The following is a 17,693-nucleotide window of genomic DNA, read 5'->3' on the forward strand; positions in this document are numbered from 1 at the left end:
ACCGTAAAGTCGGTTATTAAAGGCCCCGCCCCGACATGAAAAAATTTGAAACAATTCAATTGAGCAAACTAACGGCCTTCTTTATAACAAAGCAATCTTGCCACAAAAAAAAAGCATATAACAGAATTGAAGTTATGACAACCACTGAACTACGTGCTTTTGACTTTGGACAGACACATATATACAAAGAATGTTGTGAATGTGTAGGTCCTTTATTGGTCATATAGCTCTACACAGTTATCTGTTTTATACTTTCTTTGGCTTTCAAATATTTAGCATTGAGCGTTCCTAGTGAAAGTAAATCCAGAAAAGCGTTACGGATGCATGAAATTTATAAAGTGTTGTTTTGTGAGGGGATCAAAACGTAGGGATGTGAATGAGTGTTTTATATGTGCAATAATATCGGCCTCCTAACTTTAGTGCAAATCTGCACTTGTTTCATGTATTTGATATGCAAATTATCACAAAACTAAAAGAATAAGATGAATGAATTAATAGTAGATCGTTTAACGTCCAGTGGCATCTATTATGTCCTGTACCAAGTCAGGAAAATGGCCATTGTTATATTATAGTTCGTTTCTGTGTGTGTTACATTTTAATTTTGTGTTTCTGTTGTGTCGTAGTTCTCCTCTTATATTTGATGTGTTTCCCTCAGTTTTAGTTTGTAACCCGGATTTGTTTTTAACTCAGTCGATTTATGAATTTCGAACAGCGGTATACTACTGTTGCCTTTATTATTTATAGATTCATTATTAGGGGGAGAACAATAATTATGATATAATTAAGAACATTGGCAATCATACCACATCTTCTTTTTGATAAGGACGTACATTTGTAGATTTTCGTCTTTTACTGTAAACGACAGTGTCCCCGGGAGTCAAAGCCGAAATTAAACTTGTGTAAATTTCTGAAACACACATTTCATTATTTAACTAATGTATAAAACAAAACAAATAATACCGTTTTGAGCTATAAGGTTACAGACAAGACCTAACGGTTCACCTTTTATAATGTTGAACCAATTTAAGAGTCAAACGTAAACTACTACATGTATATTTGATGGATGAATCATGTATTTTGTATTATTCCCCAAAAATGAAAGCTCGGATGAAAAGGAATTGGAATGATTTAAACACCCAAGTTTATGATAAATGTACTCCATCTCATTCATTGGTGATAAAGTTGCATATCATATGGTGTACTTTTTTTGTACAATGTACGTATCTGACTAGACAAAAGTTGCTGGATCTTGATAGATGCATACGAAACTTCAATGAATTGTTTGTATTTTTCAAAATAACTAAAAAATGAAAAATAAATCTATCGGATAAATTTCTATGAGACAAAACTTATCCCTATTGGAGTCAAATTGGTCATATGGATTCGTAAAGAACAAAAAATATCCTCAGTAACAGAACAAAAAATACCCCCATGGTAAAAAAAAAACCGTCATTCTTTAATAATCCTAGAAGGTTAACAAAGTACTATTGTAAAAAATAAATTTTTTCGGATATCAATCTTTTAGACAAACATTAAAAACTTTGTCTCGGATATGATATACAATCATGGCACGATGAAAAGTGAATCCGAGAAAGTGTTACATGTTTATTTTATTCTAATAAAGAATTGTTATGATAATACCATAGATTTAACAATCTTTTCAGAAAATAAAAAAAAACTGTATTTTAAACCCGTAAACACAATTTCAAGTTGAAAAAGATCCTCAATTAAAAATCTTTCTTAAGGAATACGTGATATATTTGCCTGATCTTATACTTGTTTAATTACAAAATGCCTTCAAGCACATATATTGTTTATTTTTATTTAATTTCCCACAAAACGTATTTAGCTTAGTTTAATAAAAACACTGTTGAAGAGAAAATACATATCCGTGCTAAATTCGCCTCAGTTTGTTAATTTTAGTTTGACATCTAACTACTTAATCCGCAATCCACATTTACCCGACATCCTTGTATATTGTATTTTCTTAAAGGAATACCCTCATGTTCATGTGACCGTCAGAAACTGAGACAAATATGATATTTGTAATGGTATTTATCAAAACTTAAATGATTGTTTAGATTTAAGTAAAGATTGTAGTTTCAATATTTTTAGATTCAATATTTTATTATAGTCTCACCACATACACACATAAAATGGGATTCACAGAAATAAAGATGAAACATTAAAACATTTGCACTGTATATGCACCAATCTTAAAAAGATTTATGAGAGACTTTTAAGACACAATATATATACATATAAACATATTTTTACTCATTTACATTTAAAATTTACAGTGTCCATACTAAATGAAAATAAAACATTTGTTTCTACAAGAACAAGTGAAATAAAATACCGTTTCTTTTCAATAAAATATTGTTGATGCTTTTGGCAACTATAGCAGCAACATTGTCGTTATTAAATAAAAATATGCATTTTTCAGGTTAAAATGTTCATTAAAATTTTTAGATTAATCTATCATGATTTGTCTTAAATCTACATATAATGGGCATTTTAAAAGGACATGAAGTTCATCTTCAATAGTAGAGCTACAAAACATGTCATCTCGTGGACTTCTTTTCTTTCATACCTTCCAGTTTCTATTTTTAGTGGAGCTACCCCACAACTAAATCTTGCAAAAGCACTTCTGTTTTTAATTGACAGAATATTTTTGACAAGTAACAGTTGTTCAACAAAATATTTTTCTAGCCTATTTCGCTCAGTTGAATAGAAAATCCAATTTTAATTGTTCTGTCGTAGAAATGTCATCATGTTATTGTTTGTACGTATCTAACATGTATCAATATTTTAAAATGTGTCAGTCCCAGCCAAGACTCACTGAATAAACACGAAATATTTACAGACAGATAAATAAATTTTACACAAAAAGTCATGAATCTGAATGAAAGTTATGTACGATGAAGTTAATTAATAGTTCATAAAAAAGTAAGTAAGAATATAAATTTTTATTTAAAGTCGGAACATATATACACTATAACAGATAAAATATAAGCTTTGGTGAGCTCTTTAACCGACTATCATATAAAAACCACAACGAATGAACGTTACACGATTAGAGATGAACGATTGACGAATGCACGTTACACGGTTATACACGATTGATGAACGCATGATACACGGTTAAGAATGAATGATTGATGAGCGCACGTTACACGGTTAAGAATGAATGATTGATGAGCGCACGATACACGGTTAAGAATGAATGAACGATGCACGAACGTTACACGGAAAACACACGGAATGATAAATGATGAGCGCACGATTGGTACACGCACGATACACGCACGATACACGCACGATACACGATGAACGCACGTAAAAATGGTCAGTTTGAATTTTAGAAGGTCTGTACCTGTGTATATTTAGTTCTGACTTTTAATCTAAAAAAAATGCATACATATGCACAAGCTGTACATGTTTGCACATTTTATTTCTACAAATTACCAAACTATTTTAACTCTCTTCTCGAATGTACTTTAAAGGATTATGATACAATGTTAAAAAGGGGGTTAAAATAGTCAGTTTTAAAACATGCTTTCGTGTTACCATTAAAAATACAAACTACAAGAACTGCAAATAAGTTTCAGACATAGGCTTCCCATGAAGATTATATAAAATTAGATCATGATAAATTGAATGTATACCTATGGAAGATTTGCATGTACTTTCACGGCAATGGCTGCATGACTGCATTCTCTATAGACGACACGTTGATGATTATAGTTGTTTGCCAAATTGAAATTATCCCACACCAAATTTACTCTTTTTAAACACTTATTTCCTAAATGATTTCATATTATACAAAGACCTTGCTGAGTGAACATGTTTAACTTGAGTTAGAGATTCTAAATAATTCTAATATTTTTAAAACATCCTCACAAAAAAAAATCACAGTATCACAGCTTCACGTGTAACGGTGTATATATAAATATATACTTACTCTGAGCTTCAAAACATAATGTCGTTCCATGAAAATTGCTTAACGTCCAGTGGCAAATATTACATACATGTTCAGAATGTTTTTTTATAAAAATAAAATGGGCGTTGATGGTAGATATTTCATTGTTTCCGTTAGATTAATTCTCAACTGCTATACACTATATGGGGAAACCTGTCTACTATCTATTGACTGTATGTTGGTCTTGTGATGTCTTCTGCATATTGTTTTCGTGGGGTTGCTGTCTTTTCACTTATACCCAATATATTCTTACAAATGTACATTCATACTTGTCGGGTTGTTAAAATAATTTAATGTCGTGGTAACGAGCAGTATTTTAGATGTAGTATAATCGTGGAATAAAAACTTTACATACTTGGACATTGTTCATTTTCTTGATCAATATAACTGACAAATAAAACCCTAAAAAATTCGAATCATTTTTACTGTTAATTTTCACTGAAAAGAACAACTCAAACACAACACGTGAGAAAATAAAGGGAAGCTTCAAACAAAAGTGTACATTATATAATTATAAAATATTAATGACTGTCTGGTGGAAGAGTAAATGTTGATATTTGGTTTAACGTAAAGAGAAACATTAGCTCATCAATGTTATCATTTATTATACATGACAGCTAGCAGTGACATTTTATTCAAAATATAAATAAGGAGATGTTGTATGATGCCAATAAGACACATTTTAATCAGAGTTTAAATGACAAATATATCAGCAATTATATGCCTTCAACCAATACAGACATGTACAGACCGAATAATATGTTGTTTATACTTGTCATTTCATATCAAATTTGTCCACCGACCAGAGGAGGGACGACATTCTGCATACGGCACGCATATTGGACTTATATTATCGATCGGTCGCAGTCACATGGACAGTGGAAATGTGTTGGATGATATTATACACATAAGCAATAATATACAGTTGTGATGATTATATAATATACATACATGTATACATAATAATTGAATTTGGTATTTGTCATTATTTGCCGGGCATATACGAATTTATCCCTTTATCAAACTGCTATTTTCCGGGTGCTTTTTTGTACGGCATGGACATTATAATTGAATACTCGTTTATTAAAGTAATTTAACAAATTGTGGGCTTTTATTTTGGTCAACATTTTATTTTATACAAATCTATAAATATTAGACTCTTTTTTTTTCATTTGTCATAAAAAAAAAAGAAAAACACGAGAAAACAAGTAAAGAACGAAGGCAACCAATATCCAAATTAAACATGTAATTTAAAAAACAAAAAGCTATCTTACATGTTTTGTTTTGGTTTTTTTTTTTCGGGTGGGTCGCGAGGGGGGGGGGAGGTGATCATTTTTATTTCAATTATCTTGAATATCTAAAATACACAATACATGATATTTGTTGCTAAGGTTTACGTATTTACGTATTTACTCACGGATTTGACAACTATTTTTGGACATTTTATTTGAAAATCGTCGTTTTGAGCGACTCTTTATGCAGCAACGAATGGAGACTTAAGGAACCTTTTATGTTTTATACTGTATAAACAATATTTTTTAACTGTTATAAATTTCGATTTAACATAATCTTTATAGATACAATTTACCAAAAAGAAGTAAAAAATACATTACAGTTTTTATGTAAAAGTTATTTTCGATCATCAATATTTCTTTCCATTTGAAAACTTGCTATATTTTTATGATTGCAATAGAGTATATTTGATATTAAAACATGAACAAATATAAATTGCAAATTGAATGATATTCAATGAATTTTAATCTCATAAAACTACATGTCATAGTTACAGTTAAAATTGATTTTTACAATTACAAAGTCTAATTGTCAAGTCCGATTTAATCAATTGAGTATACATTTTTTAAAGGTTAAAAATTGTAGAATTTTACCGAAAGCCGTTAAAGCAAGGGAAATTTGTACGCAATTCCGAAAACATATTTCATTTTAGTTGTAATTTATGCTCATTTAACCCTCACATATATTTTACTTTAGACAATTGAACAAAGCAAACAAATTTTCACGGAAGGACATGAATATAATTGAGAAATCAGGGTATTACATACAAGCTCGAATAAAGGGAGACAAACCTTATGAATCTGCACAAACAATTTTATGTCAAAATTGATAGATTTACCTGATACTGGATGCTACTGAAAATTCCTAATCAACTATTTTATCGACGAACTAACGTGTACTAAAATGTACTTAACAGAACTTGATTTAACGCTACGCGTTTTTTCTTAATTACCTGAACCAGTACTGACTTGTACTTAATCGATTGCGATAGTTAGTGTACTGAACATGTACTGAACAACTGAAAAAGATCTTGACATTTCCTTGCGGTAAATTCAGGCATTTAAGAGTTGTTCAGTTTAAAATGACCGTTTCAGTAGTAAAACCCGTTACTAGTGTTACTTATTAGCAAGACAAAGGATAAACAAAAATTGGCCCGTAACGCAATTCATATATTGACTAAAACAATTCTAATTAAAATTCGTTTTTTGGTGATTTCAATTGAATTTAGAATCGATAGTTGGGTAAAAGATAGGCGAAAGAAGTATAAACTGACAAAATCATGGCTAAAAAAGAAAAACAACATTAGACAAACAACAATACACAAAACACAACATAAAAACTAAAGACTGGGCAACAAAAACAAAAAAAAACAAAACTTGGGGTGTATCAGGTGCTCTGGACAGGTGAGCAGATGTGGCACCCGTCGTATTGCTCATGTTAGTACAACACCAAGTGATAAATCTAATTCGTTTGGTCAAATTCGGAGTCAGGGGACTGGATTGAAGTTACTAAAATTCGAACATATGCGTTGTCATCTGTGAAACAGATAAGTGAGGTTTTAAGCATTAGTAATAAGAAGGTTAAATATTAGATAAAAAAAATGGATACGCACTTTATTTCGTATAATAGGATAAATATTTCTTTCATATATTGTAACAGTATACCTTCAAACACCATCAGGAATGTCCTTATAGTTAAGTTACAGCTAGTTTGTTTCGGTATTTATTTGTGAATACAGAAATCCAAAAATCTTATTAGAATTTCCTTCAAGTCACAGAGGACGTGAAAGAATGTTCTAATTGTTTGACACAGATAATTCTATTTATAAATTCATGATTTAAAACATCGATATAATGTTTGAAGGTTATTACGTATTTCTGTGGTTTGGATTGATGTTTTATAAATAGATAGATCATCACGACATTGTTTGATGAATTTGGTAAAGTTTGATTACTGCAGATGATAAGAAAAAGGTTTGACTTCAATAATTACACAGTCAAATCGATGATTATAAATAAATAGCAGTATGATGATTGTTTAATAAGTCCATTTAATATGACTACTTTGTTTTAAGGTTTAATCATTCAATCTTGATATGATCTAAATAATTACCTGATATTTAAAAAAAATATAAACAAGTACCCAAATGATAAGTTCTTATTACTTATTATAATGAAAAATGTATCTCATTAACATATCATATTCTAACATCGTAAAAACAAATTGTAATCCGTCCTTTCATTAAAGTGCAACGTGTACAATATTTCTCAAATGTCAACAAAATCATTAAAGGAACACAAAATGAAATCGATATAAATGTTCGAGTATCACTTAGCTGAGTGATATATCAAAAAGTTTAGTATTAACATTCAATATCTTATCCAAAATTAATATAAAATAAGGGGGTGGTATGGTTGTCACTTACCAGAAAGATAAACGACACATACTACTGATATAAGTTTTATCACACTTAACTCAAGGCTTACGTATGACCAATTACAATTTATCAATAAATCAGTTGTTTTCTGACTTAAGTACTCGAATTAATTTTATTCATAACTATCCAGATTATTCCCCTGAGATGAGTAAAAAATGAAATGAATTATAAATTCAATATTAGATAATAGATTTGATCTAGTTTAATATGATATGTTTCATGTGTACTAGTATTTCATTTATTTTTAAAAAGACCAAAAAGACACTAAAGTGACATCAATTGAATTGTTTTTCATTTTTCATTGCGGGGCCTTTTATAGCTGACTATGCGGTATGAGCTTTGCTAGTTGTTGAAGTCCGTACGGTGACATATAGTTGTTATTTCTGTGTCATTTCGTCTCTTCTGGAGAGTTTTCTCATTGACAATCATATAACATCTTCTTATTTTTATAAGTCAAAATAATGTGATAGAAACGGTTTTGTATACTAGTTAGTGATAAATTGTGAATTCAGTTAAAATTATAGTTTGGAATATGTATTTATAAATATATACAAACAAAAGATGAAAAAAGTCAGAAAACGCAGTTAACAGCCCAAGTGTTATTAAATTAAGCAAAACAGTATTTTCAATTCTAGTGTTATAATCCGTTCTCAGTGGATGTGACTTATATGATCATGACTTGAAATTTTGTCTTTTAGCAAAAGCTAGTTATATATTCATGTCTGACGAGTGCCAATCTCAACAAAATCCGACACCTTTCCAATTAATAATTGAACTACTTCAACATAATGATTATATCCTCCATTTGATTAGAACTTCCAAATGTTCCATTTATCGAATGAGTTTTATCCTGATGCTTTTTATGATTTAGTATTAGCGAATACAGTTTAACATGAATAACTAACTATACATCAGTCCATAAGAATTCACCGGTAATTTTTAAAACGGCTATGTGCATGTCATTTAAATATTGTTTGACAAAATAAATAAAGACGCTGATTTGACATTATAGTGAATAAGATGCATATATTTTTCAGCATAAAATGCGATAATCAAACGTATTATTGCATTGTCACATTGTTTTTAATAAAACAGTATCATTGGAAATAAATTTACATTAATTTTACAAAATCAGCATTGAACAACATAATTTAGTTAAATCTTACCTTCCATGATGTTTCACCATTAATCACCAGGACATTCACAAGGGCTTCGTATATTATGCAGATATTTGGCTTTATATACTACTTTGATGTACATAAGCTAGTCTCGATGTATAGACTTGGGGTTTTCGAAAAGTAAATATAAATAATATCTACGTTTTGCATTGGCATTGTTTTGAATTATGTACACTTAAAATATAATAATAAATACACGATTTAATTCACATTCTACTTGTTGAAGACCTTTAAATATTACAAATGTCCTCTTAAGCATACTTCAACAAAAAATGAATGAACATGTATCCCCTTTGTATTGTATACGACTATTAATAATTAGTAAACAAAGGTAAATGGTGTTTTGTTTCAAATATTTCGTCTCTATTTACATGAACGGGAAGTCTTATATTTTCAGTATTTCGTATTTTAATTCTTCCTTGTTTTTACCAAAGAGGGAATAACTAACGAAATATCTGGAAATTCTGACAGTCTTATGATATTCTGGTAATTCATGATATGTTGGCTTTTAGTATCAGTTTTACTATATTTTTGTCAAAAGCAATGGCATTGTATTGTAATCAAATACAAGACGCGGTATCAAATGTGCATGAGTACACATGATTTAATTTGATAAAACGAAAATCACAATTTAATCGCCGAGTGTATATGTTGTTTTTATCGTATCTGTTGGGTATACATGGTATATGTTTTGTTTACTTTTTGGACAGTTCTTTCTTTTCTATAAAAATCCTAATCAGCATGATATACAGATTGAGTACGGAAACAATCGACTTTCTTTTGTTTTTATTATCTTAGAAAATAAATCTATGAGGTATATAATTGTGTAGTTTCCCAAACAATTAACACAGAAATCAGTTATAGAAAGTATTCACAAAATCTCTGATTTCAAAACTATTAATGATGCATATTCGATTTATTTAGAAACCCTTTCTCTGACCTGTAATTCAGAAATCTTATGCAGACGAAAGAGTTGCATGCGAAAAATTAATAAACAAATAACAATAACGTGACTCTGTACTTTTAAAGATCCCGGCATTATGTTATTGTTCTATTATATGTCATTATGTTATTGTTCTATTATATGTCATTATGTTATTGTTCTGTTATAAATTTGATAATACTTTGAACGACAAACGACAAAATTATTTCATACACGTAGTAGTATTGACCATATATGGATTCTTAAAAATTCAAAAGAACTGCTGGATAATTTTTAATCTCGGTCTGTTTCTGTAATTTATTCTAAAATAACTTTTGAAATTATAACCCTGCATACCCCCAATCTCCAGGTGAAATTATAATTGTTTTGAATAGACATTGAACGACAAAATTTCTTTTTTGTGACGTTTGCATTTTCTGACGCCCAACACGCGAAACAAGGAATAATTTGATAGATGCTTTTTGTGTTTTTTTGTATATGTTTGTTTGTCTTGGGATTGTAAAACAGTGATGACTGATGTAACCTTATTTTGACTATTTTACCGATTATGTCTGTTTTGTTCACGCATCGTTGTAAAAATAACGGAATTTGATGCGACTGTCAAAAAAGTGAGAGGTTTAGCGCAATGAAACCAGGTTCAATCCACCATTTTCTACATTTGAAAATGCCTGTACCAAGTCAGGAATATGACAGTTGTTGTCCATTCGTTTCTGATGTGTTTTGTCATTTGATTTTGCCATGTGATTAGGGACTTTCCGATTAAATTTTCCTTGGAGTTCAGTATTTTTGTGATTTTACTTTTTAGATAGAGGAAAGCTAAAAGCTAAACGTGGAGTACTATTGAAGATGGGATAAAATGAAGGGTTGTACTAAGTGACAAGTGACCACTGTACTTCTTTATGCTTAAAATTTTGATATTGGTTGTAAGCTAGTGACGAAATAAAAAAAAAAACAACAGAGTGCCAAGTTCAATGTAAATTATTGAACACTATAAAAAAAATACAGGGTTTTAATGTGACCTTTTATAAAGCAAACTTATTTGTCTCTTTCTAACATACCCTTGTATTCCAGTCTTGAATATAGGTTGACCTACTTTGACCAATATGTCTGTATTTTGTATAAAACTGTTTTTCGATATTAAATTACATAAGAAATATGCAACTTGCACAAACATCAATCAATCGAACATTGATTTCTTACATTATGTTGTCAGCAATGTAGATGCCACAACAGTTTGATATGTCGTCACCACTCTGGTGACGCAACACGTGACCATTTCACTACAGCTGCATAGCGGACCTATACTTTTTAAATTTTTAAATTTTATTTGCTTTAATTTGTTTGATTTTTTTATCAATCATGTTGTCATTGTTGTTTTTAGGTAAAGTTTGGATAGTAAAAGGGCATGTTTGTATACATTCAACGGGGAAACATTGAAAAAAAATATCTTCTAATTTGTACGCAATGCGAAGGCGTCAAGTGCATTTTGATTTCATTTCGAGTTGCAATTACTAAATTTCAATGTTGAAGAACACGTCTAGGTTATCGACATTGTTCTTACAAAATACAATCCAGCATATCAGATATACATAGAACTAACCAGAAACAGACAATTAAACATATGCCACTTTTGAATTATTTTTACATGATATTTTTTTCTGGCAAATTCGAGTTATTCTAACTTGAAGTAAGACGTAATATGCAGATTCTTATACATTATATACCTTAGATAAGTATGCCAAATAATATATGTCAGGTCAACACTAAACCTTTACTTTAACAATGTTTTATGACTTGTGGTAAAATATTGAAGTTAATAATGAACATGCATATTTAGAAGTTTAGTCTTCCGTAAACTATTGTTTTCCCACTAGGGAACGTAACTGCATGGAAAAAATTTATAGCATTTTGACTTTGACGTGAACGTCATCTAGTTGGAGAATATTTTTATTTGACTGAAAACTTTAAGAGTCATTCTCTGTAAGCATCAAAGAATTACAAAGAAAATGAGAAATGCATACTCCAGGATTTCCTTTATTTTTACATCAGAGGTTTGTTATGGTGCACTAACAACAAAAATAACTTTCATTCAGAGAGTTGAAGTGTTGGTTGCCATGGAAACAAGAAACTCCGAATTTGCTTGAAAAACGTCAAATATGCTCAATGAAAAGTCAATATTTTCATGTTTTTACCACTTTTATTGCAACAAAATCTGAAAACATATTGCCATTGTTTCTTTTTCTATTCAATAACATATATAAATGTTACAAAATAACATTTGAATGTTTGGAAAATTGTTTCAACTTATATAAAAATTTTCAATTTAAAAATCTGAGGTTTTTACAGAAATCATGATTAGCAAAAATTCACCAAAAAACTCATCTTTATGGTTTAAAAAAATTTTATTCCGGATTTTGTGGCATAAACTGATATATACACTTTGTAATATTGCATCTGGTGCATTCTTGACAAAAATATCCCAGAGGGTATATTTTTTGTTTTTTTTTAAATTTTGATTGAAAAAAGGTCATTTTTTGATTTTTTTTTTTTTTTTTTTTAATCCTTAAATACATTTCCAAACATATACAGGTCAATTTTGTAATTTTTTCATATCAAATGATCATCTTTGTTCAAGAAATGAAAATAAAATAATAAACACACATTGAATGCTTCAATAAGTCAATAATAATTAAATATAAATATGAAAAATGGTGATTTTATCCTTCAAATGACCTTAATCTTTCGACCTTTTCCTTACATTTTCTAATTAACCAAACAGACATATATTGTAAATGCAAGGGGTTGGAAATTGATTGAAATTGAATGGTGAATATCAAACTTAATATTAAGCTTTCAAAAAATTGCCTTTTATTCTCAAATTGCAATCTGCCAATCTGAAAATTCTTTATTATTAATTTTCATTAATGAAAAGCCTACTGTTTTAAAGATACGCTATTGGCCAATGACCTTTCTCCAATATTGCATACCAACCAAACAGTATTCTAGGCTTTAATTCAACATAGTAACATTAAGAACTTGTAGTTTAGATTTAAAAACATAATTTTTCAATTCTTCAAATATCATTTACAGCAGTAGTTACAACTTTATTTATAATAAAATAAGAAACAAATATTTCCATCCATAAAACAAAAATTATGAATTGGATTGGTTTTATAATTATTCTTAGATTAATAGTTTGTATGAAACAAATTTGATATGACTGTATTATAATTATGTTGTTGAAGAATATCAAAGGCAACACCCTAACTCGATTTAATCATGAAGAAATTTGTTGTTCATTTATAATTTTTTGGCAGTAGGGTTGATGGTTTGGTTCACACAATTTTTGTAAAGATCATAATTTCTATACATGCAAATTGTTAATTCAATAAATTAAAAAGATATAACGCATATTATACAATGTTTTTCTTTTAAGAAAAAAAACCAAGACAATAGATTTAATTAAGGTTAATAATGGGAGTAATAATAACTACATCAATGATTGATTGTTGAAGCTTACATTCAAATCAATATTTTTCAATAATTTTGAATCATATATTCCAAAAGTTTGACAATTGTCATTTGAATTTGAAATTATTACATGTGTATTATGCAGAATATGAATTAAAAAATAAATTCCTTGAGTTAAGTTAACCTTGAATATTTTGTCATCAAGAAGAAGTGTTCTTTGTTACATATTGTAAATTTTGCAACTATAAATTTGTGAAGGCATGGATAATTATCTTATTTCTAGGCAAGTTTCAATAGCTAATGCTAATCATGATAATGTTTGGTTACAATTATTGTGGGCATAACTTATTTCTTTTCAAAGTATTTGCAGATATTTATTATAATTGTACAACTGCTTGTTAGGATCATCTATTTTCTACAAACCAAAAATCAGATATTTTGCATATTTTGCATAATGAAACAGCCATAGTAAATGTTAATTAAGATTGTTATTGGAAACTTTGCTGTAGTTCCGAAATAACCAGCTCCCTAGCAGCATCACTTTTTCTTGCATGCCGTGAAAAAAAGCTCATTATCTGTTGAGGGGTAAGAAATTCCTCCATTCTAAACATTTTACTTCCATCTGGGTTTGTAGAAAATTTCATTGCTTCTGATACATTTTCAGGATCTTCTTTGTGACCACATACTATTCCGTTGTTAAATTTGTCAATAAGGAATTGCTTTTGCTTATCAATAAATCTCACATTTTTTCTTCCTTCCTTCAAAGACCAGCCCATCTGCAATACATTGGGAGAAACAGATAGTGATGTTGTTGAGGCAATTTCTATGTTATTCAAATTAAAATGGGATTTATTTAATTTTTCAACGTAAAGACTAACTGCTTCAACTTTTATTTTTTTCTCTGGCTGTAGTTCACAGTTATCAATGGTTGCATGGTCCTGACATTCCTCATATGTAGAAAAAGATGCCATGCAACCATCATTTGAGCATACAAAAACATCTTCACTCTTTCCACTTTTTTTTGTTGATGTTGTCAAACTGTGAAAGGTGACATCATGTGTTGACGACTCAACCACTTGCAGTGTAGGAAGCAGCACAGAAAAACCTTCAGGTTTCTTGATTACTTTTCCTGTAAAAATATTTGTTTATTATTACTTTCAAACAAATTCATTAGAACATTATGATTAAATTCATTTAAGAGATAAATGTATTGTATTTTAAGCTTGGCCTTTGTAAAACGTAGATTTTACTGTAGCAAATTCAGTTTACCTATCAGTGATATTGTTGTCTTTTTTCAAAACTACCTCTACCGTTTTTTTGGGGGGAAAATGCATAATTTTTATTGAAATTGGGAAGTTGGTTTATTTTTTTTAAACACATCTCCGATTTTTTGCTAAACTTTACTGTCTTTTTTGCACAGTTTTATCACGTTTATTTTGATTGTCAGACATTTTAAACCTGAAAGATACTTTTTGAGGAGAGGAAAGAGAAGGAAACAATGATGGTACTTAAATTTAATGCATTGAAAACCACATGTGTTACAAACACCGTGATGATTCTGATCAGAAACCTGGATCTCAAAAGCGCTTTCATAATATCAAAATAATAACATGAATACGAAATTTACGTTCATTAATACAAATGCCATCACTTTTGGGAAAAATGTAAAACTTATTGGGAGGAATTTAAAGCCATTTTTTTTAGTAATTGGGAATTTTCTCTAAGGGGAAAAAGCCGAATTTCGGATGTTATTTGAGGCAAACAATATCACTGCCTATATAGCTAGCGACGCGTAGCGGAGCTAGGTAAATGGATATTTGTGACAGATAAAATCAAGTTTTATGAAGTCCAAGCTTAAAATACAATACAGTTATCTCCATTCTAATGCAGCATATTAAGATAAATTCCATTTAATAAATATTTTGGCTGAAAATTACATAAATGAAAAAGTCCACGAAAACTGTTGCATCTAACATGTAAACAATGGGACGTCACATGTATACTCTCGATGTCAAACATAAACACTGGACGTCTTTATACCTCTCGTAAACTTCAGAATGGTTTAAATGTTGACAAAAAGAAGATTTTGAGGCTAAAAATGTGACTTTTTTGTTTATTTTTTGAGAAATTACTAATTCAAAAAACATCAGAATTTAAAATGGTGGCTTTCTAAGTTACAGACTGGTAGAACGTGGAATCTAACCCTCCAAAATATTTGTCAACGTCCAATAAAAATTATCGTTACAAACGAATTGCATTAATTAGGGTTAAAAAGTGCCTCCCTTGCCTTTATTGAACAGTCCTTAATAATGAAACATGACGACTATTATAAGTATATGCCTACATTCTGGCAAACAGAAATGAATATATAGTTACCATTGCCAATGTTAAAATGCCTCCATACTCGTATGAAATCTTTCTCAAACTCGAAGTTGTTATATGTAGATAAAGATGGAATGTTCATCTTGACAGCAACACTGACTGGAACTTGATCTTTGAAGTCAACTACTTTTACAACATATTTCACATTCTTGGCAGTTGTTTCTATTGCCTAAACATAACAAATACCAATTTAAACAAAAAGTTAGAAAATTTTATGAATCGTGCCAATTAGTGACAAATTCTTACCAATTTTTATCAATACATTGTTAAGTGAATATTTATAAAGCTATATTACATGGCAGCTGAAACTGTCTAAGTTGAACCTTGTTTCTAATGTGCCTCTCCAAAGTCAGGAGCCTGTAATTCAGTAGTTGTTGTTTGTTTATGTGTTACATATTTGTTTTTCGTTCATTTTTTGGACATGAATAGGGCCGTTAGTTTTCTCGGGCCTTTTATAGCTGACAATGCGGTATGGGCTTTGCTCATTGTTGAAGGCCGTACGGTGACCTATAGTTGTTAATTTCTGTGTCATTTGTGGAGAGTTGTTTCATTGGCAATCATACCACATCTTTTTTATATTTGTTTTTTAGAATTCATTCTATAATTACTTGCAAAAAAAAGATTTGACAAATACACCCCTCTTTAACCTGTTAACTGAATTTATATTTGGTTTTGTCCAGTGGTTTGACAAAGTAGTACGTAATTTAGTCAGGAGCCTGTAATATAATGGTTCTTGGGTTTTTTTTTTCGAATTTCATTTTGATTTTTTTGTGTACATAAATCAGGCCCTTCATTTTCTTATTAGACTAATTTAACATTTATCATTTTAGGGCCCTTTAAAGCTAACTATATGTGATTTGGGTTTTGCTTCTTGTTGAAGGCCATAGAGTGACCTATTGTTGTTAACTTCTTTGTCTTTTGGTCTCTAGTGTAGAGTTTTCCCATTGGCAATCATACAACATTTTCTTAATTTCATATAAAACACAATATGACCTACTTTCTTCATTTGTGATGCAGTCACAACATCATGACCCTGGTTAAGGAAACGTCTTATTCCTGACTTTAGTGTAGCAGCAGTGCGATCACAAGCACCTTTACCATCCTGTGCTTCACAAAAGTTATATGAGGTAACTTCTCCGCTATGGAACAGTGCACTGATTGTTTCAGTGCTTTTATAACATCCTGCATTGTCAGACCATAAATGCAATCCATCTATCTGTGGATACTTTTCCTTCACACTTCTGATAGTGTCTAAGATGACAGCACTGGTAGTACGGGAATCCTGCGATATTTGATTTTGAAATATGTGGACAAATCCAAGACTTTCTAAATCATTTTCTGTTTTGTGAAATACTATACTAATGTGCCAATTAATACCCCTCTTGGCAAACCAGTTGCTTTGATCCTCTCGGTACCTTCTGGGTAGATATTTCATTGCCCAATCAAATACTATGAACACCTCTGAAGCAGACATATTTTCTAACAGTTTAGATTTTGCACCATCTTGATTTCGAGATCTTAGGGATCATAGATTTATTCTTACGAGGAAGCTCCGAGCATGCTCGGAGGATGCTCAGAGCTTTTTCAGTAGGCTCTTCTCTGCAGTTTATGTGAAAATAATTATCATGATCCATTAAGATGTCAATCAAATCTACACCACTTCTATAATAAGGAAAGTTGAGCATTATAGAGGAAGCTCAATTAACACCTGTGTAAACATCTAATCTATTCAAATACATTTTGCCTGAAATTTTACAAAACTATAGAATAGATTAGAAATTCTTCAACAGTACTGTGTAATGCTTGGAAAGAAATCTCATGTCTCCACAAAAAGTGAAAGTCATTTAACAAAAAATATACAATTATTATATTTTTAAAATAATCATTTCTTTTTTTATAATAAAAAAAATTCTCAAATCTTATAATTAGATGATATGATTTAAATATAGTTTATATTATATAATATGCTACATAAAAGTTATCAAGACACAAACAACAGTCAGGGGG

At 30.0% G+C, this 17,693-nt stretch overlaps 1 protein-coding gene across 1 annotated transcript; it reads right to left on the minus strand.

Moving 5' to 3' along the window:
* Positions 1-12,363: 12,363 nt before the first annotated feature.
* Positions 12,364-17,201, minus strand: LOC127714712 (uncharacterized). The gene is made up of 3 exons (XM_052220768.1): positions 16,684-17,201; positions 15,681-15,855; positions 12,364-14,433 (listed from the first exon to the last, which is right to left on the minus strand). Exons 1-3 carry the CDS (start codon positions 17,158-17,160, stop codon positions 13,793-13,795), a joined length of 1,293 nt encoding a protein of 430 aa, XP_052076728.1. The 5' UTR covers positions 17,161-17,201; the 3' UTR covers positions 12,364-13,792.
* Between the last annotated feature and the right edge of the window lie 492 nt (positions 17,202-17,693).

The sequence above is a fragment of the Mytilus californianus genome, unplaced genomic scaffold, assembly GCF_021869535.1.
Source record: "Mytilus californianus isolate M0D057914Y unplaced genomic scaffold, xbMytCali1.0.p SCAF_9, whole genome shotgun sequence".
NCBI lineage: Eukaryota > Metazoa > Mollusca > Bivalvia > Mytilida > Mytilidae > Mytilus > Mytilus californianus.